Raw genomic sequence first — 23,704 nt, 5'->3', positions numbered from 1 at the left:
GACATGAAAAGTTCAGGCACTTCCCGCTGCACGCACGATCTCTTGACAACAACACAAAAAAAATCGCGCCCATTCGCTCTACGACGGGCGCCGCACGAAGTATTGCGGCGCAAGCGCAATCAGTGCCAGAGGGGCAGTGAGCTGTGCGTCGTCTGCTAAGATACCTCCCACATCGCCGCGACCTAGATTGCGCTCTTCGCTTTGGAGTACACAAACCCTGTGGCAATGGTGCGTCAACAGCTAGTATTCTAAATCAGCTGTCAAAGCACGTAGGCATGCTGCACACCTAAAGCTTTAACTGCGCCTTTTGCTACTGAAAGGTCCCTTTTGTAAAAGATGGTCGATTTCAGAATTCGCTTGCTAAGGAAGTAAAAAATCACACGACAAACGAGGCATACTTGTAAATATATGCTTGAGATTTATTATATGGTAAATACGAAGAAGCCCAGACCACGACGGCAGATGAAGCTTAGATGAAGGTCTCCTTCCTTTCGAGCACCATGGCTACAGCCTTTTGTACCAGAGCGCGTGTGGCGAAGTAGGAGGAACCGTAGCAGACGACGGCAAGCTAACTCCGCCTCTGGCGCTGATTGTGCTTGCGCCTCAATACTTGTCACGGCGCCCACTTGGTGGTACGATGAGTGCGGCCACGCGCGCGGTGTTACCTCTTAACAGTGGCCGCGCCTGTACATGTCACTGCCGCAACGCGGTCTCCTTGGCATTTGTCACTCGCGACCGCACGTAGTCCGCCATGTCACTCAACTTCCGCGTCCTTCTGCGTTTAGGCTCACGTCACGTGACGCCCGTCGTCTGCCACTCCGAAGAACCCAAAGGCGCGCGCACACAAGCGTAGAGAAAAAGAAATATACTTGGCGTATGCATTAGATGTGCACTGCCTTACCTTTCTTCTGAGGGTGTCTTCGCCCTCGAAGAACATGGCCTTCTTCTTATCGCCTCTCACTTGTGCCACGTTGACGTCATAGAATAGCTCAGCTCGCAAAAGCCGCAAATCCAACTTGCAAGGCTGAAAAAGAACAGCCGAGTAGCTATCACATTTGGCCCGAACTTCGCCGCTTCAAACGTGCAGCTGCGGCTTAAACAGGCAAAGTTCAGTTTATCTCTGGTTGCCTCGAGCGTACAGAAAATCACAACGCATGGCCACTCGCTCCACCAAAATGTCACGCCGATTCAATCGTCTTGGGGTCAACGCATAGGGGGCGTCGATGAAATTTGGAGGCTGCCTTAGCAACAGACACGCAGCGTGGCCCGTGAGCTTAATCCCAGCGTCACTGATGCCGCCTTCTGAGCTGCAAACAACGACCTGACGCAGTAGCTGTGGCGATGGCCGTGCACTGCTAAGCTCGAGGTTGCGGGTTCGATCACGGCCGCGGCGGCCGCATGTCGATCCGGGGCGAAAAGCAAAAAAGCGCCGCTGTCCCTAGATTTGATGATCAGCAACGGCTGCATAAGCCGCAGTATATTAGTGTCCACTGCATGCGGGACAAAAGTGTACTTGAGTGATCTCCAAGCGCCTTTCAGTCAACTCCAGTTCAACCTCCACCCAGTCTCCAATCAAATCTGCAATCCTGTTTCGCTGGACATTGGACTGTCCTTCTGCAAGGCGACGTAAGCTTGCGAGCTTTCTTTTTCTCTTCACGCAAACGGCAATTTCCATTACACCGGTATACGGTTTGTACAGCCTATAGGAAGCTACACGTTTGCTTCAGCTGCGACCCAGCGCAGATTGAGCAAATCTCCTCCCCTAAGCATTTGGGAAGCGGTACAAATTAGCAGTTCGCAGGTTGGGAAGATGAACTCGCGGGCGGGGAAGAAATATGATAGACTTACCGCAACGTCCAGGCTGGTGACGAAGAGTACGGTGCACTCAGCGTTGACCATTTCCTCCGTGACGATGTCGCCCGAATAAGGCTTCTTCAAAGTGTAGACGAGTGTGCCGAGCTCGAAGGAAAGACCCATCTTGGTGTCCGATGTGTACCGAACGGTTCTGCGCATAAACTGCGCAATCTTGCTCTGCGCGCAGAATGTAAACATCAGAATTACTAAACAAGACAGACAGAAGGCGATGGCTATACAAGGCATCTACTGGCGTAGAACAGAATGTATGCATTAGCTCACGCCTTTGCACATTTGCACAACGATTTCGTAAAACTGTCGTTATGACAGCTACGTCTGCATTGCAATACGAGCTACAGCAAGGTCTAGCAAAGGTGGTTTCCCACCTTTGCTTGGGAAACTAGCTGTCCCGGCCGAGTACTGGAACACATTGAATGTTCGTACGTGGAGTGAGTGGTGTTACGATCGGCCAGATGGTGCAGTGATCTTCTAGCCTCTCCTAGCCCTAGCCCACTACGACGAATCGCTTTGTAAAGCTGACAATGCCTCTCTCACGGACACACTACCGGCGCCCGCAAGGCGAGAGTATTGTTAGCTGGTTCACTGTCACCTTAACGGACCAATCAGAGCAAGAAAAACCCCTGGAAAAGGGTGTTTGACAGCGTTCCCTCACGGACCAAGGTAACCGCCGCGGTCGTTTCACAAACGCCCCAGCTAACTGCGGGGTCATCGCAGCAAACAAGACGCGCCAGTTTTAGTCAAGCGTGACAACCTTTGTCTACGAAGCCCCCCACCCCTCCTCCTTTCTGTGTGTTCAGCGAAACAAAGATGCGTGAGTCAGTCTGTCAACCCTCATCCTCAACGAGGGTCCTTCGACAACTTTGGACGCTTCGATTAGACCAAGGTTGAACTGCAGCTTCCCTGGCCTAGGCATCTAGGGAGGAGAGATGGGGTCTAAGCAGCTGTTTTCAGCTCCTCGGGGTGCTTCACTTAAGTGATGCTAAGCTAATGAGATGTAACGTTCTCCGCTCTCCATGTAGGTACTCTAAATAGACCCGGTACTCCTCGTTCTCGATGCGAACATGTTGCTCCCTTCAACAACGTTCTTAGAGTGGATGAGTCGGACGACGGCATGGGTCAGCTACCTCTTTTGACATGCCCGACCCCAGCGCTTACAGTGGGTGCAGGAACTTCGGCCAAATGTTAACCAGAAACGTTTCAGAACGCATGAATGCTGCGTTGCTATGACGGCTGATCAGTGACGAATCTCAACGGAACTTGATTGTTCAGAACTGAAAGGTAAGCTCCATGTCACTGGGCCAGCAGTGTGTTCAGAGCCCTATGCATCTTTGGAGCACGCCGCACGTCGTGCGAGAACACGTAACAATCACGTGGGAAAAACTCCTTAGAAGAAATGTTGTGGACATCGACCCCGCTATCACGGGTGCCCAGTTCGAAGGGCATGCCGACACCAAAGTTCACACCGAGGAGTTATGGCCCCGGAACTTTGCTGGTATAACGAAAAAATCGGCTTTGAGAAATGGTGATCCCCTACGCAAGCTGCTCTAAAACGAACGTCGAGGCCAACTATAGGAAAACGAAAAAAACATCTAGGTAATACCTTGAGGTCGTCGATGAAATGTCCAGTCCAAGTTTCGTCCGTATACCTGTACGGTCGACTGTCCGAGCATTATCTGTGCTAAGCTTGGCAATAAAAAAAATAATAAACAGACTCGAGATCTCATACAATTGCATGAGTGTAAAATTTTGTATTTCTTTTTTTTACCAGACTGTAGTCGACTGCTCTTCGCTGTGGACTCCCGTCAGTAAAGCGGACAAGACAGGAATTACTTGTTTGAATCAGTCAGTGCCAGTGTTTACAGGTCGACATTATAATTAAACACATCACGAGCACTGGAGCCACTTATAATTCGAACATATTTCTTGTACACTAAATAGTAAATCTGCCTCATGCAACGCCTATTGTTGACATATAATCAGTCATATTAAATTAGTCTGCTGATTTTTTCAGAGCATTTATTCCGCTACGAGTACTTCAGTAATAATGAAGTAAACCTCAAACATGACGACCACTGCAAACTAAGCAAGCAACAACGCGCCAACTACATCGTGAACCTATTCCGTGTCACACTATTTTCTCGAATACTGACAAAAAATGTTAATTTTTTTGTTTCCAACCTGTCTTACTTCAGAAAAAAAAATAAGGATAAATTGGCTTCAGCTTCCATTGCTCCATGAATTGAAAAGGCACACAGAGCACTCAGATGAAGTTAGGCTCGTCCACAGCATTGTAAGAGAAGTTAAAATGCTGTCTGCGAGCAGAGCTCCTGTTCGACCGTTTTTACCAAAATCGTGTGGACGAAGTGCCTTCAGACGTGGCCCTCCTCTAATCTTCGTCCCGAGGCTCAAAAAATTTCCCTGTCAAGAAATATTTCCAGCAAACCAACTGTCATGAGCATTTGTAGTGCCGTCATTGTCCCGGGAAGACATACAAGACTACCATGTTGAACTGCGCGATACGATACTATTGGCCTCGCGCAAACACACTGCCTGAAACATACTGTTTCCCATAACTCTGGGATTCGCCTCGGGCCGGTAAACTGCGAACGATACAATTCAGCAGTTTACTAGCTTGAAAATTAAAAGAGGTTAAACCCCGAATACTGGAACGTTTCGGCACTCCACACTTCACCTCGACTCGAGAAAGTGGATGGCAACGTTGCCTCTCGACAGGTGTCATCACTGCGCTTCACTGACACCTCGTGGCAATTCTTGAGTGGCGTAATGTCTTCTTCAGTCGATGCGCGGCGCTGTTCTCAACTCGGCGGAGTGTAGGTAGATTTTTGAATCGAGGGTTGTTTAAGGATGCGGGCCTAAGTTCTCGTTACGTGGTGGCGCTGGCATCGCACACCTATAGTGCCCATGGTGCGCCCGCATGTAAGCTCTATGTGATGCAGGACAAATTCAATCCGTGACTGTATGGTACAGTTTACAGCGCCACTGCACGGACGCTGCCATTATTTAGCACGTGACCACGCCGCCATTGAGCGCCTTCTGGCGTCGACTTCCCGGTAGCAGACGACTTGCTGCGTGAATGCATAAAAGGACCGTTTCCCCTTTCTAGAGTACATGTTACACGCCAGTGATGCAACGTTTCCGACGGAAAGTGCGGACGGAACTTTAGTGCTGCTGAGAATTTGCGCAGAGCGTTATTTTATTCTGATGGCGCTGTGCGAGCCTTCCAAGTCCGCGCATGGACGTGTTCGCATGAAGCGATACCCGATTGCGCGTACTTTCTCTCTCTTCCGTTTTTCTCGTAACAGGATAAAGCTTTTACCGCTCTTCTCTATTGTGCAATTCGTTGCGACGATGGTCATGTGCGATAAGTTTGTCAATAAAATGTGTTTCGCTGTCCATTAAGCATACCTATATTACATTACCCCTTACAATCACCTGTTGTCCTGAACATGCAAGAGGCTGATAGTACCCAGAGGTGCATATGCCGCCGGAACAGTCACGGCGAGGGAGAACCTTTAATGAAAGGCAGATTCCAGCCGGCGTATAGACATTGCTCACATGCTACTCAGCGTGGGGAAGGGAGTTGGGGAGAGAAAGACAGAGAGGGCGAGGCGCAAAAAAAAGGAATAAGTTTTTAATGAAAGAAGCAACAGTTTTCCACCTAAAGTCTTCGATGATTGATATCGGCGAAATTTCCGCCGAAAAATTTCCAGATTGTGTCTGTTTCATAAATTCTTTTATCATCCATCTCTGAACTCAATTATCAGCCCCGCCCATCGCATTTCAAGTCGCACAAACCACAGGAAGGCCGTCTACCCGCCCCCTGCTCGCACTTCCGCGCATCTGTCGTCATTTTTCGTCCATACAGCAAGGGACTGGAATGACCTGCCAAACGCCATCGTTGTTCAGATCGACTCATCGTCATTCAGATCATCCATAGAAGAAATGTACTGCTGAAATTCCACCCCCTCATGTAATACCCCTTCAATGGGGCCTTTGAGGTACTAATAAATAAATAACATAAATAAATAAATATTTCAACGAAACTACAGTGCGTTAAGGACATTTGAGTATATTTGCGGCATAACCGTCACAGGGGTTTCTGTAGGACAGCAACCCAAGCCATTAACAGTCGGCGTTTCAAATGCACTGGACATGTGGCACTTTTCAATGAACCTATAGCCAACTTGGGTTACTGAGTATGTGCAATAGAGCGTGCGGCAAGCGAGATAAATATTCTCAGCGTTTGGGGGCACCGGCTCGCCACGCTTCTGGTCTCGGAGGCTATGTGCGTACTTCGCGATAGTGCGATTAGATGGCGCAACGCGTCCAGAAAGAAGCGCGAGAGCGAGAGAAGTTCAGTTGCTTCGTGGCGCGTTTTTGAGGCGCCATGCATTTCGAAAGCCACGCGCAGGCTTCGCGGTGGCGGCCCTAGATAACGCTGAGTGTTGTTAGTGAAGCCCGAAGAAAGAGTCCCGCTACAGTTCACGCCTCATGCACTCGCCATTTTAAGGGTGGCAATGCGTTTTGTCGCTACATTGATTGAATGATAACGTATTACGGTTGACTGTCATATTGAGATGGGTTATGCAGCAGCTTCTTTTGCTGTAGCAACGTCTTGTTACTGCCGACAACCTCTCTATAAGTTTGCGATAGCTGCCGAGTGGACTTTCTGATTTGACATTAAAAGAATGGCATCAACATACTGAAATATGTAATAGACAATTGCATATGAGCTGTAGCTTACAGACTTATCGGGGTGTTAAATAGCAAAATGTTTCCGTTGAATCAAACACAAACATTCGAGAAAAAAGAGACAATTTCACTGGAAAGGTGAAGCACCAAATGTGATAGCAAATTAGAGAGCTAAACGAAGTAAGGTTACTAGCTTTATAACGCGGCTACAGGGCTATAAACTTATGTTTACTAACAAAATTAACAAGCATGTTATCACGTGCGCACAGGCAAACACGAACCCGTGTCAATAGATGACCGCAGACACCCGTCGTCAAAACGCTGTCGTGACAAAGAGCGGAAGCTGCGGCGAGCGAATTCGCCTTCGTGCTGCCTGTCGCTTCAGTGCCACGCAAGTTGAAGAAAACGCCCAAGGAGGCATCAGCTATCTCTGGGTGGCGCAGCCTTCGAGCCCATCACTGACGACCTCACTCATCCGCCACAGCAGGAGTACAAGAGGAGATGCGCACTAACTTGCCCCCTTTCCCTACCCTTCCAAGCTAGTGCACTTGTTACCGCTCCACACCCCTTGATGCACGCGCGACAAGACGGAGCCGCTTCAAGCCACCATCTTCTAGGCTTACCTTCACGAGGTTTCCGTCGCACCGACAGCATACGGCGCATGGCCGGCGTGTTATTACCATTTGACTTTATGCGAAAGAAACCTCACAACGATGCCGATGGTAGAAATTCGCTTTGAGTGTCTGTACATAGTTTCTGCCGAAATAAAACGACCTTCGGGCATCAGAACGCATACAAAATATTGCTCAGGTTTAACAGCGTGGAATGTGTAAATGAGACGTAGCTAATCTGTGGTCCTCGATTCTCGTGCACCATGAAGCAGACATGAACATAGTAGAGCGTCACGTTCGTTGAACGACCACCCTGCGGTAACCAAGTGGGTGTGGCGTTGCGCTGCTGACCTCGAGGTTGCGGGATCGAATCCCTGAAAAGGCGGCCGCATTTATGTGGTGCGAAATGCAGAAAAAAGAAGCTCACGTGCCGACCATTAGGTGCACGTTGAAGAACTCCAGGTGGGAAAAATTATTCCAGAGTCCCCCACTACGGCGTTCCTCATAGTCATGTGCTGGTTCCGGTGCGTACATTACCACATAATTTAAATGTTTTGCGTTGATTGGCGAAGTAGTGTACAGGTGTCTTTTGTCAGTATTAGTCCATCGCTTTCAATAATCCAAATATGGGGAGATCGACCAAACAATATGTTGCTTCGAGTAGATCGAGACAACAAATTCGCGTGTTGCATAAGGCATCATCTTCATCATAATCATCATCAGCCTGGTTACACTCACTGCAGGGCAAAGGCCTCTCCCATACTTCTCCAGCTACCCCGGTCATGTACTAATTGTGGCCATGTTGTCCCTGCAAACTTAACCCTTTATTGACGGGTGTTGCCTACAGGCAACGTACCAAAAAAGAATTTTTTCTTACTGAGTTTAATTATTGAGTATGAAGCTTCTAGCTAGATGTCTTCGGCCAAGACTTAATGACAGGCGGCAAGCGTCATTTGTTGGTTTAGAGCAGGAACACTGGACGAAGAAGTAGAAGTTTGGCACGCCAGTCACTGCCTTGTGCAAGCAAGGTCAGATGAGACAGGCCGATGCAACATATGCAGCTGAAGTGGTGTCACACATGTGATGTAAAGCAACTCAAATGTGCGCCTATGGTTCACATATCATGAGAGTTGTCGATACAAATTGAAAATGAAGCCTTAGGTGGCTTGGGGTGAAGCCCACTTCCAGTTTCCTGTCTGGGGTTTGCCCTCTATTGCTAAAAAAATTCTGCAAAATATTTGTTATTTTTGTTGATTACGCTTATTCTTGATGTGTTTTGCGTATTTCGATAGAGGAATAAAAATTTTTTTTCGGTATTTATGTCTCGTCATTAAAGCGTTAATCTCATCCGCCCACCTAACTTTCTGCCGCCCCATGCTACGCTTCCCTTCTCTTGGAATCCAGTCCGTAACCCTTAATGACTATCCGTTATCTTCCCTCCACATCACGCGCCCTGCCCACGCCCAATTCTTTTTCTTGATTTCAACTAAGAGGTCATTACCTCGCGTTTGTTCCCTCACCGAATCTGCTCTTTTATTATCCCTTAATGTTACACCTATCATTCTTCTTTCCATAGCTCGTTGCGTCGTCCTCAATTTAAGTAAAACCCTTTTTGTAAGCCTCCAGGTTTCTGCCCCGTACGTGAGTACTGGTATGACACAGCTGACACTTTTCTCTTGAGGGACAACGGCAACCTGCTGTTCATAATCTGAGAAAGCCTGCCAAACGCACCCCAGCCTATTCTTATTCTTCAGATAATTTCAGTCTCATGATCCGGATACGCGGTCACTACCCGCCCTAAGTAGATGTATTCCCTTACCACTTGCAGCGCCTTGCTAGCTGTCGTAAACTGCTGTTCTCTTGCGAGACTGTTAACCATTACTTTAGTTTTCTGCAGATTACTTTTTAGACCCACCCTCCTGATTTGCCTCTCCAGGTCAGTGAGCATCCATTGCAATTGGTCCCCTGAGTTACTAAGCAAAGCTGTATCATCAGCGAATCGCAAGGTACTAAGGTATTCTCCATTAACTGTTATCCCCGATTCTTCCCAATATTCTTCAGAATTCTTCCCGCATAAGGCGAGGCAGGCTTATTTAACGACCGTTAACTATACTACGCAGAAGCAGCCTCGTCCATGTGCTAGCTCAACCAACGTTGCCTACGCGCTGCAGCTGTGGCTTTCCTGCATCAGAAACATTTGCGAGAGCTTCCACATCTGTGTTCCTCCCTACATACGGCAGCTATTCCGGTCCATTCTACTATTCGGTAGAAACGAATATTCGACAAGCTCGAATATTTGCTCCTTGAATCGCGCACGTATGTAGAGACTAATGGATTCGTATTCTGAATTTCTACTTTTTGCGCGCCTCTACTTTGCTTTCTTTTTATAGATGGTCAAGTTTTTCGTAACGGAAGCGCTATACTCACGATGTAAGGTGCCCGGTCGGCTTCCTTGACAGCCGCTCCCTTCAAATCACTCTTGTCGAAAACGGAAGTTGGGTGGCTGTAGCACACTCCTTCTCTCTCAATCCACCCCACCGAACTGTATATGATGACCGTGTCCGCCACGTGGTTGCTGTAGCAAATTGACGCGCCATACGTCATGTTAAACGATGAGCTTTGCAGGAAAGAACTTTGTTCATGAATGAGACAGTTCGTATCCACATACAGACAACCGACAAAGTTCGTCAAACGACAGGAAGTCGTTGGCTGGAGCTTGTGTTTTGACAAAGGTCGTTGCCTTCGCCAATGCGACGACGCTGGCAACGTGCAGAAGTTCCTTGATGGGCACGAGTGCGCGTCGCGAAACGCTGGTTTGAGCTACGAAACATTCCTTGTTTCATCACCCGTTCACTTTCTGTGAAAACGTATTTACGACTGATGCACACTCCTGAAGGCAATGCAACACAGCCATGGTGCCCAGGTAAGAGGTACAACAAGAAACACAGCGCTTGCCTCTAAGATCCAGAAATATGTTGCCCTTTTGATGCAGTTTCAGGGTGAAGAACAGCTCAAAAGGAAATATAAATGAAGCAAAAGCAACATGCAAATGTATTACGAAGAACAAATTGTGGAATGATTCGCACACACAGGGATTCTTATGAAAAGGTTCACGCAAGGCATAATTTCAATGTCAAGGTCAAGTTTTGGCACTCCGGAATGCGGACCGAGATAGGCGCCTACGAGTGATTGAATGATGTCATTTAATCGGGCTCATCCAAGTCCTTTTGCGGAGCCCTGCTCGAACGCACCTAAACTCTGTTCCGCAAGTTATCAGATTATGGTGCTTTTCATTTAAGAAATTGAAATCCATTTTTGGGGTTTCACATGCCGAAACGACTGGATGGTTATGAGAGGCGCTGTTGTGTGGGGCTCCGGAATAATTTTGACCGGGCAACTGAAGTTGTTTAAAGTTGAGCGCCCTTCCCCCCATTGCACGGACATTTCTGCACTCCACTCTCATAGGGTCGAGGAAGTGTTCCGAAAGGGTAAATAGTCGTTAACCCGAGTATAGCGTGGAACTTCAAAGGAGAGCTTTCTTTCTTCAAAAACCCGTATCGGTGTCCTTTGTAGCTTCCTGCTACATTCACATGGATCACAATGTTACCTTTCATGAGAATTCCTCCACCTTGTGAGATTACGCTGAAGTGTTTGCCATATTCAGTGTCACTGTGCTCCGACTTGTCGAGCCCTCGAACAGCCATCCCCGGATAGGCGTCGTATCCAGGTTTAGATGGGGGACCAGGATCAATTTTTGCCCGACTGCGAAGCTTTCATTCTGGAAAACGCGTACGGGTTTCATTGTAGCTCCGCGCTACATTCGGTTGCACGACAATTTGCCCTTTCACTTCACTGCTTAGATGTCACCCCATTCTAGCCGTCCGTTGAATGTTCTATTGCGATAGCAGTTACGTGGACACTCCAGGCGAATTTCTGCCGTCGTCGTCGTCGCCGTCGCCGTGATGTTCTGCATAAAGTTCAAGGGTGATGACGGCGTTGTCAGGCTCCGTAAGCTGTATGTGCGACTGAAAGACTGCAAGGACGAGCCGACGATGGTAGCTCAATTTAGCGCGCGCGAGGAAGGAAAGTTGGGATGAAGGGCACCGTCTTCCGCCGCATGCAATTCACTGGGGGGAGGGGGCGGGGCGTACTGCTCGGCGACGCGTCCTCGTGGCGCAGCCACGCGGTTCCTATCTTGAAAGGGATCTGCATTATGGACAGTTTGCACCAGCGTTGATGGCTTCGCGTGCGCTGTGTTATCGCCGATTAGTTCGCGTTGAAGAGGCAGCACAATTTTCTCGGAGCCGCACTTTCTCACTACACAGTTTATACAGCGAGTGCGCGTGGTCATGGAGTGAGATGTGTTAATGTGTTTGCTCGTGCGCACGGTACACCACGCTTGTTAATTTAGTCAGCGAATGTTTACGAGCTTCCCGGGCCCATAAGATTACTATCCTTAGTTCGCATAGCTGTCACCTAATTTGCTATCCCAATTCGCCTTTCAGGAGAAATTGCGAACTTTTTTTATTGCGGCTTTAATTACCCAAAATTCAACACTGGAGATTCAGTGGTTGTTGCCCCGCAGAGTGTGAGAGTAGGCAAGTGCACGTGAAAGCTATTTATGCTGCAAATACAAGACGGGCTGCACGGTGTAGTTCTGTAGCGTTACATTTTTTAGAAATTTCACTGAAGAAACCGACATTGAAAAATAATTAGAACGAAATGAACACTTGAGCACCTTTGTGGGTGCTCTAAAAGTGAGGGATGAAAAAAAATGGCATCCCCAATCGCTCTATACTCACTTGATAGCGTCGGTAAAAATCTCCTGCAGGATTGCATACGCGTCCTTTTCTCGGTAATTGTATATTCCGAAAGCTAATAACGTTTTTCTCGTCGCATCGTTGCCTTGGACCCCTTTCAGTTTCTGCAAAGAAACGAGTTAGAACGCATAAAAATACAAGATCAACGCATGCGCCATTGAAAATACTAGATAGCGATAACAGGCAAAAAAGAAAAAAAGTAATGATGATCCTTCTTTGCTGCTTTTTATTCTCATGTCTTTCATTCCTACTATCTTGTGTCTTTAGTTTATAGTTTACCTTCACAAAATTTTATTTCCGAGCCATGAATACACTACGAAGAGTATGTACTTTTCCTTGGTCCCCAATCTTATACGTAATATTGCAAGCATGACACTTCACTACAAGCGGGCCAAGCAGACAACAGAAAGCAAAGAACATCACGTACAATTAGATGACCCTAATAGCTAAGGGGATTTGGACACAGGACGCATTGGCGTGGAGAAGGCTGGCTGCACTTAAAATCATGACTCTTGGTGGAATAAAAAAAAAAGAACTGTGATTAGGAGGATCTCTCCACGCTCTGCATCCTCGCTCTTTCGGCAGCTTCACCTCGCAAGAGACACCAGGTCCCGAAGGCTGTTACCCTAGGTTTTCGGAACAAGTGGACCGAAATATCTTGCTTGCACTTTCTTGCTTTGGTTGCTTTGCAGCAAAAGCGCATTCCATATATATGCGACTATTCTGTCGTAATAAGTGGGCTTGAACTTCGACTAACAAGTCCACGAACTCGTTCTTGCGTCGAATAGGCATTTACTACCCCTTCGAGCAGCGCACACGCATCGCATATTGAAGTGATTATGCGCGTTGGATGTTTCCTCCCTCGTTTCTATCCGTTTTCAAAAAGCGATGTTTTTCTTTGCGTACCTCGCCGGTGTTTGGTCCCCCTGACTGCCACCTGGTGGTTCCCTTGCTGAACGGAAACGCCAACCAATCACAGCGGAGTTCGCGCTGCACGCACGCCACTGGGTTCCTTGCAACACCACCAGATGGCGCTAGCCTCCGCGCATCCGAGGCGCCCGTCGTGTGGGGGCAAATAAAAGAGCCGGAAAGCTGTGCATTCACGGATGCACGGTAATGAGAAAGCAAACGCTGCGGGTAGAATGGATTCGAATTGCGCTTCTTAAGTGTGCGCAATGGCCTCTGAAACCACGACGAGTTGAAGGCGTCCGTCGTCCTCGCTAGTAACCTGGGACTCCGCTTAACAAAAGGCCCGCCCTCATGCGTGCGTACGTGCGTGCGTGCGTGCGTGCGTGCGTGAGAGCGTACTCGTGTTTAGATTCTTTATGCACTGACACAAAGCTTCGCTGTATATAGATTTCGGCTCGTTAGATCCGCTGCATCTTTCTTTTGCCGTGAGCGTTGGACTGTGCGCCGTTCATTTCACTTGGCTGTTAGTTCGCCTCGCTATTTGTATTCTTTCGAATGCTGGACGATAATGTGATAACGTAATGCTCATGACCCGACTTCGATGCAGATTGCTCAAGTCGCTCGCTTGCCTCCGTAGCGCGCACTGAGTTTCAACAAAAGCTGCTGACTCTGGACGAGCCTGCACTGTTTTCTAGTGACCAACTCTGCTTGCGGAGCTGTGCTAGACTACTGTATCTTCTGCATCCGTCTATACCTGAAGTGCCCACAGTCTACATTGTGCCAGTGCCACATTGTACGTTGCGCCACATTGTACATCCTGCTTCTTCTTTAGGCAGTGTGTCTCTAGTAGGGAGGACCGCGGCTTTGGCCAGGCATTGCGTCATTTCGGCACGAACCACACCGCGACAACATATGTGGAGAAGTCGCGGTCCCCTAAGCTGGGCCAGTCGTATCGAGTCGGTGCCGTGCCGTTTCTTTCCCTTCTGTGCTCCCCAATGCAGTAGAGCTGTCTGCTCTTGCTGCACGTAGGACTAAATCATCGAAACGCCCTTCCCTCAGCAAAGTCGATGGCGCATGGCTTGCCGAAATCGGCAGCACGGTGCCTTCTCAGTTAGCACTTACCATGTTGATTTATTGGACGCCTCCGCGGCAAGTGAATGAAAGCCACGGCCACTTTCTTTTAACGCATATAGGATCACAGAAACCCTGCATCCTTCTAGAAATGCTGCCAAGAACGAATGGATGCAGAGAATCTACAGGAAACATCTTCAAGAAAAGATGCTCGCGCAGCGCGTAGCCAGTGCGCCCCAGTTGTCCAGATAGGCTTTTGCCCTCGGAGCTGTCAGCATTGATCATCGACTGTATCGTGCCATGGTGTGACGCCGGGTGTCACGTAATTCATCCGGGGGAGATCGCAGCGAGGCTCGCTCGGTGTTATTTTGCTGCAATGTCAATTATACGGAAACTCGTCCAATACTGGAGGTCTCGTCATCATGCGCGCACTAGGTGAAAGATGGCGCACCTCTCCTCCAGACCGGAAGTGGCTGCGCACGGGTGTCTGCGCGACTCAGCACATTACGCGGCTCGCGTGCGTTGTCTCGGAGGTAGTTTGCGGCGGGTGGAAAAGTTAAGGGCGAGCCGAGATGGCTGGCGGCTTCAAGCACGCGGTGTTTTGCGCACGTTGTCTTGGAGGCCACGTAATATCAAGGTTTGGAGACGAGCCGAATCCAGAGGCAGCCCGAAGCGTTCGCTCACCGCTGTCGGCCTCTACTTCAAGCCAGCGCTGTGACAGTGAGTGATCGTGGTCGTCAAGTTAAATGTGTTCGTGTTTGCCAGTAAGTGCGTGAAACCACGCTTCTTAATTTGATTAATAAGCGAAAGTTCGTTTCAATATACGTGGGCGATAAAATTACGAACTTTAGGTCGTTTGTTACCTAAAGAATTGCTATTCATGTCAATGATTAGCTTTCAGGGTGAAGCTGATTTTTTTTCCTGATCAATGCGCCGACGAGATGAATTTGTTCACCCTTGCTCCTACAAACATGCGTATGGTGGCTCCTGATAGTGCCTTCCCTTATAACATTTGCGAACAAATCTTTTACAGGTTTTGTATGGCCACAACATATATAACGGGATGTATCTGTACATAATGTAACACGCAGCGTCTTACTATAATATGCATGTTTGTATAAAAGGTCAAACAGCCTAAATCATTAGTAATAAAATGTCGTCTCAGATAATAGGTGCCTGCAGCGAAAAAAAATCAATAGGTTGTAGTATTTGCAGTATTTAAGAATATTTCGCCCTCTGAAGAGACACTGTAATGGATAAAGAAGTGAGGTCTTGCTTTGTAAGGTAGTTTAACGCGTATTTGCAACTGCAAGTGGGGCAGATGCGTCTTCAAAAGCTACCATGCGCACGAGAAAGTCACCAGCTTTTTCACGTACCGAGAAACGACACAAAAAAATGGTGACGCTGTGGTGACGTCATGTGCACGACGAAATTACGAACTTCATGTCGTTGCCTGATGCATTGATATCAATGTCTGTGATACGATGGCAGAGGAAACGACCAATAACCAAAGTTGAACCGCTAGAGCACCACACAACTCAACAACCTAAAAACAACTGTCCTACGAGCTATCGCCACTCCTGCTTCGCCCTCTATATATATTTCTGTCTCTCTCCATCTGGCCCCATGCAATATTTTTCCGCTCCACTTTGCAACCCTTTGCATTATGTCTACCTAAAACCAGAAAGCACGCCAAACTTAGCGTTCAAAAATTCTATAGAAATTTTACGTAGATTCTACTATAGCCACGCAGTGTCCAGTATACGTGAAGTCACTTTTTCCATAATCCAGTTTTGCTATACCGCACAACTGTACCTCGCCTTCTTGTCCTTGGTGTCTCCGATTTGTTTTCCTTGTTTTTGAGCAAACTCGAACACGTGAGTCTTGAGCAGCCGCGCGGTCTCCTACGCGGCCACCAGCTAGACATATAACGGCCACGAGGATTATCGTACTGGGACACGTGGTGGTCACGTGGATACGCGTGTTCAGTCCCCGGTGGGCACGCATATTAACGCTAGGGGCGCGTAAGATGCGCATGCGCGTGGCACGTACCACATTTACTCGATTCTAAGGCGCACTCTTCTTCAAGAAAAGTCTACAAACTACAAATCACACGTGCGCTGTGTTCGAATACGAAACCCACGCCACAACACCAACATGCTACCCTCAAACTGATTCAAATTTCTGTAATCCAATCCAATCCAGACACAGCTGCAGCTAAGGGAGCTGTGGCAGCTTTGAACGCGCTCGTGAGTTTGTGAGGCTCCCTTGGTGTGCAAGGCGTCTAAGAAATTCGGTACCAGATTCCGCAGGCGGCAACGAAGGTTGTCCTGGGCTCAAGTCATAAAGGTGCCTTTGACAGCGACGACATTCCCACCCGTTTCGCTGCAGACCCACGCAATAAAGTAAGTTTGTCCAAGTGAAAACGAACCGCTCTGCAGAACGAACGATCAACAGCATCCCATTTATATCTGATAAGCATGGGTGTGTGTGGTCCAGCTAAATGCATTGAAAATGTTCTTACTTCTGTTTGTGAGAATGGATGCGCATTGCTACCGAGGGCGCGTAAGACTCGAGTAATTACGGCACGTGGTACCGTGATGCAGTACTGCGCGTGGTATTCTTACACAAGGCAGCATTCTTAAACGGCCATAATGCACGGGTGTACTTGGTAGGCATTGTCTTCTTCATGTGCCTTTTATTTTGTTCGGGTAGTGGCCTCTATATATTGGAAGGCCGAGTAAGCTATTCGTATCGTGCAAATAACGTCTGCTTAAACTCTTCCAGAAGAAAGGGCACCGACAAGGGGCACTAGTGCGATATTTCACACGTGGACCAGGAGGAGTGATGCGCTTACTTTGAGAAGTTCTTTTGCTTTGCTGTACATGTTCTTCATCTTCGCCGCTTTCTGCAACAGGTTCAGCACACCATAGTGCTTGATGTTTTTGTTCGCAAGTTCTGTTAGCTTCTTCTCTATCCCTGCGCTGACCCCAGCAGCGGTTGAGTACCTGGGAATGAATGAACGAGGTCGAAGCTCGTACCCTTGTCACGGTGATCTATACAAAGGCGTTTGTTCACTGATGTCCAGCGCGCAAGAAACACGCTAAGACGTGGCACTTCGATCAGATTGTTACGTCACACACTTGTGTCACAAACTACAAAATATATTTCGCAGTGCCTACCTACTAATGTACAGTGACGAGCGAAATGCTGTAGAGACCACGGCATCAAGAGAAAAAAATTGGGTATGGGTTCTATGAAGGACGCGGCTGCAATAGGGTACACGAAACTACTCGTACTTGCTGCTGGGAGTGTATGGGCGCTCGGCTACACAAGCGGCGTAGTCATATGCACAAGTTACGTTCATTCAAGCAGTAGAAACCTTACGTGCCTAATTGCTGTTTCAGTGGGTGAGTGTACGCCTTCCGGTCAAACTTTGCAATCGTGCTCACTTCCTGATCATACTGGGCCCGTTTGTTTTACAAGTTGCGCCAGGATAACGTAACGCTATTACAATCTGTTTTTACTCGAAATTCACCAAGGGCCCTCTGTGGTAGGTGACAACGACTACGCCCAAATGGGCGGGGCGCCCGTCCGCGTGTGCTTGTCCCGAGTCATTCCGACCTGTCACTGAACGCCAATGGCGAAATTGTAATAAAAACTGATTGCGATGGTTTTTAAGTTATTCCGGCCCCGTTTGGGCGCTGGAGGCACCGGAGGCTGCCTAGCGCCTCTCAAGCCAGCCGCCTTACTAGATTGTTGGCTCTCCTGCGCTTGCTTCAGTCTACTGTGATCGCACTCCATAAGGAGACGGTCAGAGTGTCTAAATACCTCTCTGTCTTGCTGCTCGAGTCTCTTCACGCCGTTCTCCATGCTGAACGGACCCGCCGTGGTTGCTCAGTGGCTATGGTGTTGGGCTGCTGAGCACGAGGTCGCGGTATCGAATCCCGGCCACGGCGGCCGCATTTCGATGGGGGTGAAATGCGAAGACACCCGTGTACTTAGATTTAGGTGCACGTTAAAGAATCCCAGGTGGTCGAAATTTACTGAGTCCTCCACTACGGCGTGCCTCATAATCAGAAGGTGGTTTTGGCGCGTAAAACCCCATAATTTCGTTTTTTTTCCATGCTGAACGGAAAGCGACCGCAGACGAGCGAACGTGAAGTGCCACACTTGTAGGCCTTCTCCTGATACGCAGGCACAGGTTTTCGGCTCCATAAATTACACCTATACTATGGTGCAGTGAGCTTCCTCATAACGAGACCACTTCGAGACTTAAATGTACAAATGCAGTGCCGAGCTGAGCCTCTCCGAAAGTCACTCACGAGGCTAACTTCAGTTCCCATTGCGTCACGCGTAGCGATACAGCGGCGGCCATCTGCGCAAGCCACGCATCTAAGATCGAGTATGGCCTTTGGATTTAATTCGCAGGGTTTTACGGTGCCATAACCACGATGTTATTATCAGGGACGACGCACAGGGGAACTCCTGATTAGTTTTGACAAGCAGGGGAACGTTTAACGTGCCCCAATGCACGGGACAGGGGCGTTTTTTGCATTTCGCCTCCACCGAGATGCGGCCACCGCGGACAGGATTTGATCCCGCGACCTCGTGCTTAACAGCGCAACACAATAGCCGCCAAACCGGTGTGGTGGGTCTAATGGTGCAGTGATGTGGCAGCCCATTACCAGCATGTACTTTACGCTATGATACCATAGTTAAGCGCGTGACATGCATTTAATCATTAAAAAGCACACATGCTTAGATCCAGCTAGTGGGCGTCCTACGGACTGATCTTGTAAACGTACTCGCTGCCCATGCGAAGGGGGACTGCCGTGGTCAAAGTTGATCGGCGCGAACTGACATCCCTTTGTCATGCTGCCCGCGTGTCATTATGTCATTTTTATTTATTTATTGATATTTATTTATTGATACTGCAATCCCGGTATCGGGATTATAGCAGGGTGGGAAAAGGAATTAATCACTTTCACAAAAATAGCAAAATATAAACAAAAGAAATAAGGGAATTAAGGGTGCAGGTTGAAGCTCTGCAGCCAGCATCATGAATACATTTAAACAAGATATCAAACAGTAAAAAAGAAAACACACAATAGAACAGTAAAGTGACGAAATGCAGTAACACAGACTAGGCAATATGTTGAGCGAATAATGTCAGTGACGGTTGCAACACTTCGTTGTTAGTGAGGTTATTCCAATCGGTAATAGTTCGTGGAAGAAATGAGTATTTAAAACAGTTATTACGGATGCGAAAAGGAGTTAAAGTTAGTTGATGTCGTTGTCGGGTCGCATACCCAGACGAAAAATGAACTAAATGGGTGAGTTCGGTTCTGTAGTGTCCTTTAATGAATTGGTACATGAATTTAAGTCTTGCAGAACGATATCGCTCATTCATTGTCGGCAGACCAGCTTTGATTAAAAGATGTGTTATTGATGTACGTCGGTAATTATTATATATGTACCGAGCAGCCCTCCTTTGAACCCTCTCTACTTTGTTTATGTTAGTCTTAGTGAATGGGTCCCAAATGATAGCAGCATAATCTAAGGTAGGCAAGACAATACATCTGTAAGCAAGTAGGCTTACAGATGGAGTGGATAACCGCAATGCCCGTCTTAAGAAAAACAATTTACGAAAAGCGTTACACGTTATGAAATCAATATGTTTGTTCCAGCTGAGATTGTTAGTGACCCATAGCCCTAGATATTTGTATTCTGTTACTTCTGCAAGTGTCACATCATTAATACTGTAATCAAACGGTAAGGCATTCTTTTTGTGAGTAATCCTCATCAATACAGTTTTTTCAAAATTAATGGACATTTGCCATGATTCACACCATGCAGAAACTTTTTGCAACGCGCTATTTAGTAGTATTTGGTCTGAGACACTTCTTACTTCTGTATAAATGACACAATCATCAGCGTCAGGCCTAATTTTCACAGGAATGTTAGACACAATATCATTAATATATATCAAAAACAATAGAGGCCCAAGAACAGAGCCCTGAGGGACGCCAGAGTGAACTGTAAGTTTGTCAGAACAAATATTGTTAAAAACAACGAATTGTTCCCTGTTTAAAAGGTAGGCTGAAATCCACTTTACTAATTGTTTGTTATGAAGTATTGTGTCTAACTTATAAATTAACTTTTCGTGAGTGACCCTGTCAAAAGCTTTCGAGAAATCCATAAATATGGCGTCAATCTGTGTTCCATTGTTAATTGAAGAGGAAAAATCATGTATAGTTTCTGCTAGCTGTGTACAAGTTGAGTAACCCCTCCTGAATCCATGCTGATATTTAGTAAAGAAATTGTTAGCTTCGAGGAAGTTTGATATGTGATTGTGAATTATGTGTTCAAGTAGTTTACAAGCAGTCGATTTTAGCGAAATTGGGCGGTAGTTCTTGATCAATTGCTTGTCTCCACTTTTGTGAAGCGGTTTCACTCTGGCAGTCCCCCAGTCTGTTGGGATTTGACTTTCACACAAGGACCTTGTAAATAAAACAAACAAACATTTAGATGTCCATTGTGCATATCTTTTCAAAAAGGCATTAGGTATATTGTCAGGTCCAGGTGATTTCTTCACCTCAAGGTTAAGCAGCATACTTAAGATACCGTGCTCACTAATGACAAGATCCTCCAGAGGTGGTAGTGAGGCTTCAAATTTTGGAAAGATGTTATTGTCGTTAGTAAATACGGATTTAAAATGTTCATTGAAGGCATTAGGAACCTGCTTGCCGAACACGGGGGCGCCAGAACTGAGCAAGCGTGAAATTCCTGCGAGAAATTGCCCACCTGTACAAACGTCATTCGTTTGTACGACTCCTGACGAGCACAGGTTTGAGTTTGAGGTATTACACCCAGTATGACTCGGCGAGCCCTCGCAAAACGCGATCACTGCCGTTAGGGTCGACAGCCACGGGTACTGCCGAGCTATACCCATGCGAACGCCGAGGCTAAATTTAGCGCCGCTAGGTAAGGCACTACTTAGTTCCTGGGGCGGCCCAACCGGTTCGATAGTGCGAGAAATTTTTTTAATAGTATTAGGATGGGACTCCCCAAAGCGAGAGCCGCAAAAATGTTCGTTTAAGTCTCCTTTATTTTTCAGCTTATGATAACCAGGTGAGCATTGGGGGTCTCGTCATAATTGCGTCCTCCACATTACATATCTGGCAGCAGATACCATGTTTGTGAGGTCCACGGGTGTCTCCCCAGGACAGACTTACTTTCTTGCCAAGGACCATGTCGGAACGGATTTTTTTTTCTCTCTTTTGTTCCAGCAGACGTTGTGATGGCAACTCTGTTGAGTTATAGTGTAGCGTACGCTACAGTTGCATACGCTATACGCTGTAGCCCAGCGTACTCTAAACAGCGCACGTTTATTGCACATTTAAGTTGGCCTGCTAGGTCTTCCGATTTCAGAGGCCATATGGCATCGTTGTGGCTACCTGCCGACTTCACCGATAAGTGCCGCTAACATCTCGAACATTTCTTTCGTTAGGCTTCGGCTCGTTCGAAACGAGAAGCAATCGCGAAAACAACCCAAGCGGCCTGAGGCTAAGCGAAAGCCGTTTGCACAGTCATTTGCAACAAAGTGGATTTTACAAAAACAACGACAAATTCGATTCGAAGCGGGCAGCCAGGACCGCCGCCATGTTTTGGTGCTGCTATGCTGGGTGACCAAGATTCGAAACCACCATCAGTCAAGTAAACCTTCTTTTATAGTGAAGCTGTATATGGCTTGCCATTTCGCCCGTCCGTCTGTCGCCTGTACGCCGAAAAACGCCCCCTGCGCAACCCCATGCCCATGAGCGAAAAAGAAAAGAAGAAAAGAGAAAGCGAGGCGCGCAATTGGCTGCGCTAGTAGTGACGTCGTTGCTCTCCGTCGCGGCCGAGCGCGTGCGCAGCAGTTTCTCTCCGGATCCGAAATGGGTAGGCCACGCCCCATACGTACTCCTGAGGAGCAGGCAGTTTTCGATCAGCAACGCCGCAAGCATAACCGGGAAAGAGCTCGTCTACCCCATGCCGGGCACAAGAAGCAGCTCGTGCAGCCGAGCGCAAGCAGCAACTGCGTACCGAGGATCCGGCAGCCTAAGAAGCCGTCGTTTAATGAACCGTCGGGATTAACCCAGTGGTAAACAACGGGGTCGCACGTGTCAGCTTCCCTTGTTGACCATCTGTATGGAGTGTTTAGGCGTTGTTATGTTTTATTTTATTTTATTGTTTTTATGTATGAGCTGGTGGGCTAGACAGCAGCAGCCCTCCGCAGACGTGGTCGGGAAAGTCCGGGAAAGTTGGCGAAGAAACCTCGCTTTAAAAAAAAGATGTAGTGTTAGCCACGTTGTGTAACCGCCTGTGAATTGGTGACTATTTCTGCCAACCAAACGCGCATGGCATGAAAAGCTGCGCGCGTTTTCTTTGTTTCCTCCTAACCGATGCAATAGTCACTAGCTGCCCGCGAGGCATACTGCTCAGTACAGGCACAACCAGCGACCTTGAAAACGCAATGAAACAAATTTTGTAAATCTCACCTGTACTTAGACCGCAAGGTTCCACTGCGAAGCACGCGATTAAAAGATTATTTTATGGAGTGGAACGCTATATGAGCCTTGTACGGTGTTTTGGCGCACGATAGAGAACTCCTTGTGGCAACTCCAAGAGCCACTCACTATAGCTTCGATCAGCCCATGCGTTACTCAGCTTTTTTTTTAAGTACCGCTTGACATTTTATTAAGTTGATGTTGACTATTTATTGCACTCGCTTGAACTTTGCTTGGAGTCTAAGTGAGCTGGGAAGCAACCCTCATCGGCCAGTCAGCGCAGCTAAATATTTTCATTGAATATGCAAAATTCGCACATCATAGTCAACAACCATAGAACATTCCACGCAGCCTAACCTAGGTTGGGCGAGGGGCGTTTGCCTTAAGGCGGTTGTCAAATGATATGTACTGCTTAAAGGCAAACTGCAGCAAAATTTCACTTTGGCTGCACTGCTAATAATAGAATAGTGCACTTGTCTAGTGTGCACTGAAGCAATCGTTGCAAAGCTGCAGGGCCGATAACTGCCAAACTTTCATATTAGCAGAATTTATATAGTTCCTAAACTGAGCGCACGTGTTGGTTGGCGGTTGGCGATTATACTCGCGGCGTTGCTGATTGAAAACTGCCTGCTCCTCAGGAGTACGTATAAGGCATGGCCTGCCCATTTCGGAGCCGGAGAGAAACTGCTGCGCGCGCGCTCGGCTGCGACGGAGAGCAACGACGTCACTACTAGCGCAGCCAATTGCGCGCCTCTCTTTCTGTTTTCTTCCATTTTTTTCGCTCATGGGCATGGGGTTGCGCGGAGGGCAGGGGGGGGGGGGGGGGGGGGCTGAAGATTTGCTACGGCGTTGGCGATCGGGACAATAGCGAATGAACTTTTCAATTTAGTTGTACATCCTTCGGCAGTAGTATACCGCTGTCGAAGACGTTGGTAAGTTTTGAAAAGATCCCGAGTACGCGCGCTATAGGGATAAGCACGGCATCACGCGCCGACTTTCGGAGCGAAGGCTTCGAGGTACACTGCCGGCAACCACTCGCGGCCGTCTGAGTAACAATTACGCCGGTGAAACAGGTCTTCGCGAATGGTGAAATGGTGAGCTTGACGACGCAGCGCGCGAGTTGTTCGGTCGCGTTGAATCGCAGAGAAAGTCT

The 23,704-nt window shown here is 47.8% G+C and overlaps 1 protein-coding gene across 2 annotated transcripts in view; it reads right to left on the bottom strand.

The window, feature by feature from the left end:
- The window catches only part of LOC135921380 (uncharacterized), a 60,387-nt gene that overhangs the window by 8,820 nt on the left and 27,863 nt on the right, over nt 1-23,704 (bottom strand). For both annotated transcript variants that reach the window (XM_070530203.1, XM_070530204.1), the window contains exons 7-11: nt 16,857-17,007; nt 12,002-12,123; nt 9,627-9,774; nt 1,849-2,031; nt 902-1,024 (exon numbers count right to left, since the gene is read on the bottom strand). In XM_070530203.1, coding sequence (XP_070386304.1) covers nt 902-1,024; nt 1,849-2,031; nt 9,627-9,774; nt 12,002-12,123; nt 16,857-17,007 — 727 coding nt within the window. The remainder of the gene's footprint in view (nt 1-901; nt 1,025-1,848; nt 2,032-9,626; nt 9,775-12,001; nt 12,124-16,856; nt 17,008-23,704) is intronic.

The sequence above is a fragment of the Dermacentor albipictus genome, unplaced genomic scaffold (genome assembly GCF_038994185.2).
Source record: "Dermacentor albipictus isolate Rhodes 1998 colony unplaced genomic scaffold, USDA_Dalb.pri_finalv2 scaffold_63, whole genome shotgun sequence".
NCBI classification, from domain to species: Eukaryota; Metazoa; Arthropoda; class Arachnida; order Ixodida; family Ixodidae; genus Dermacentor; species Dermacentor albipictus.
Note: the sequence above shows the minus strand (reverse complement) of the source record. Positions and strands in the feature narration are given on the sequence as shown.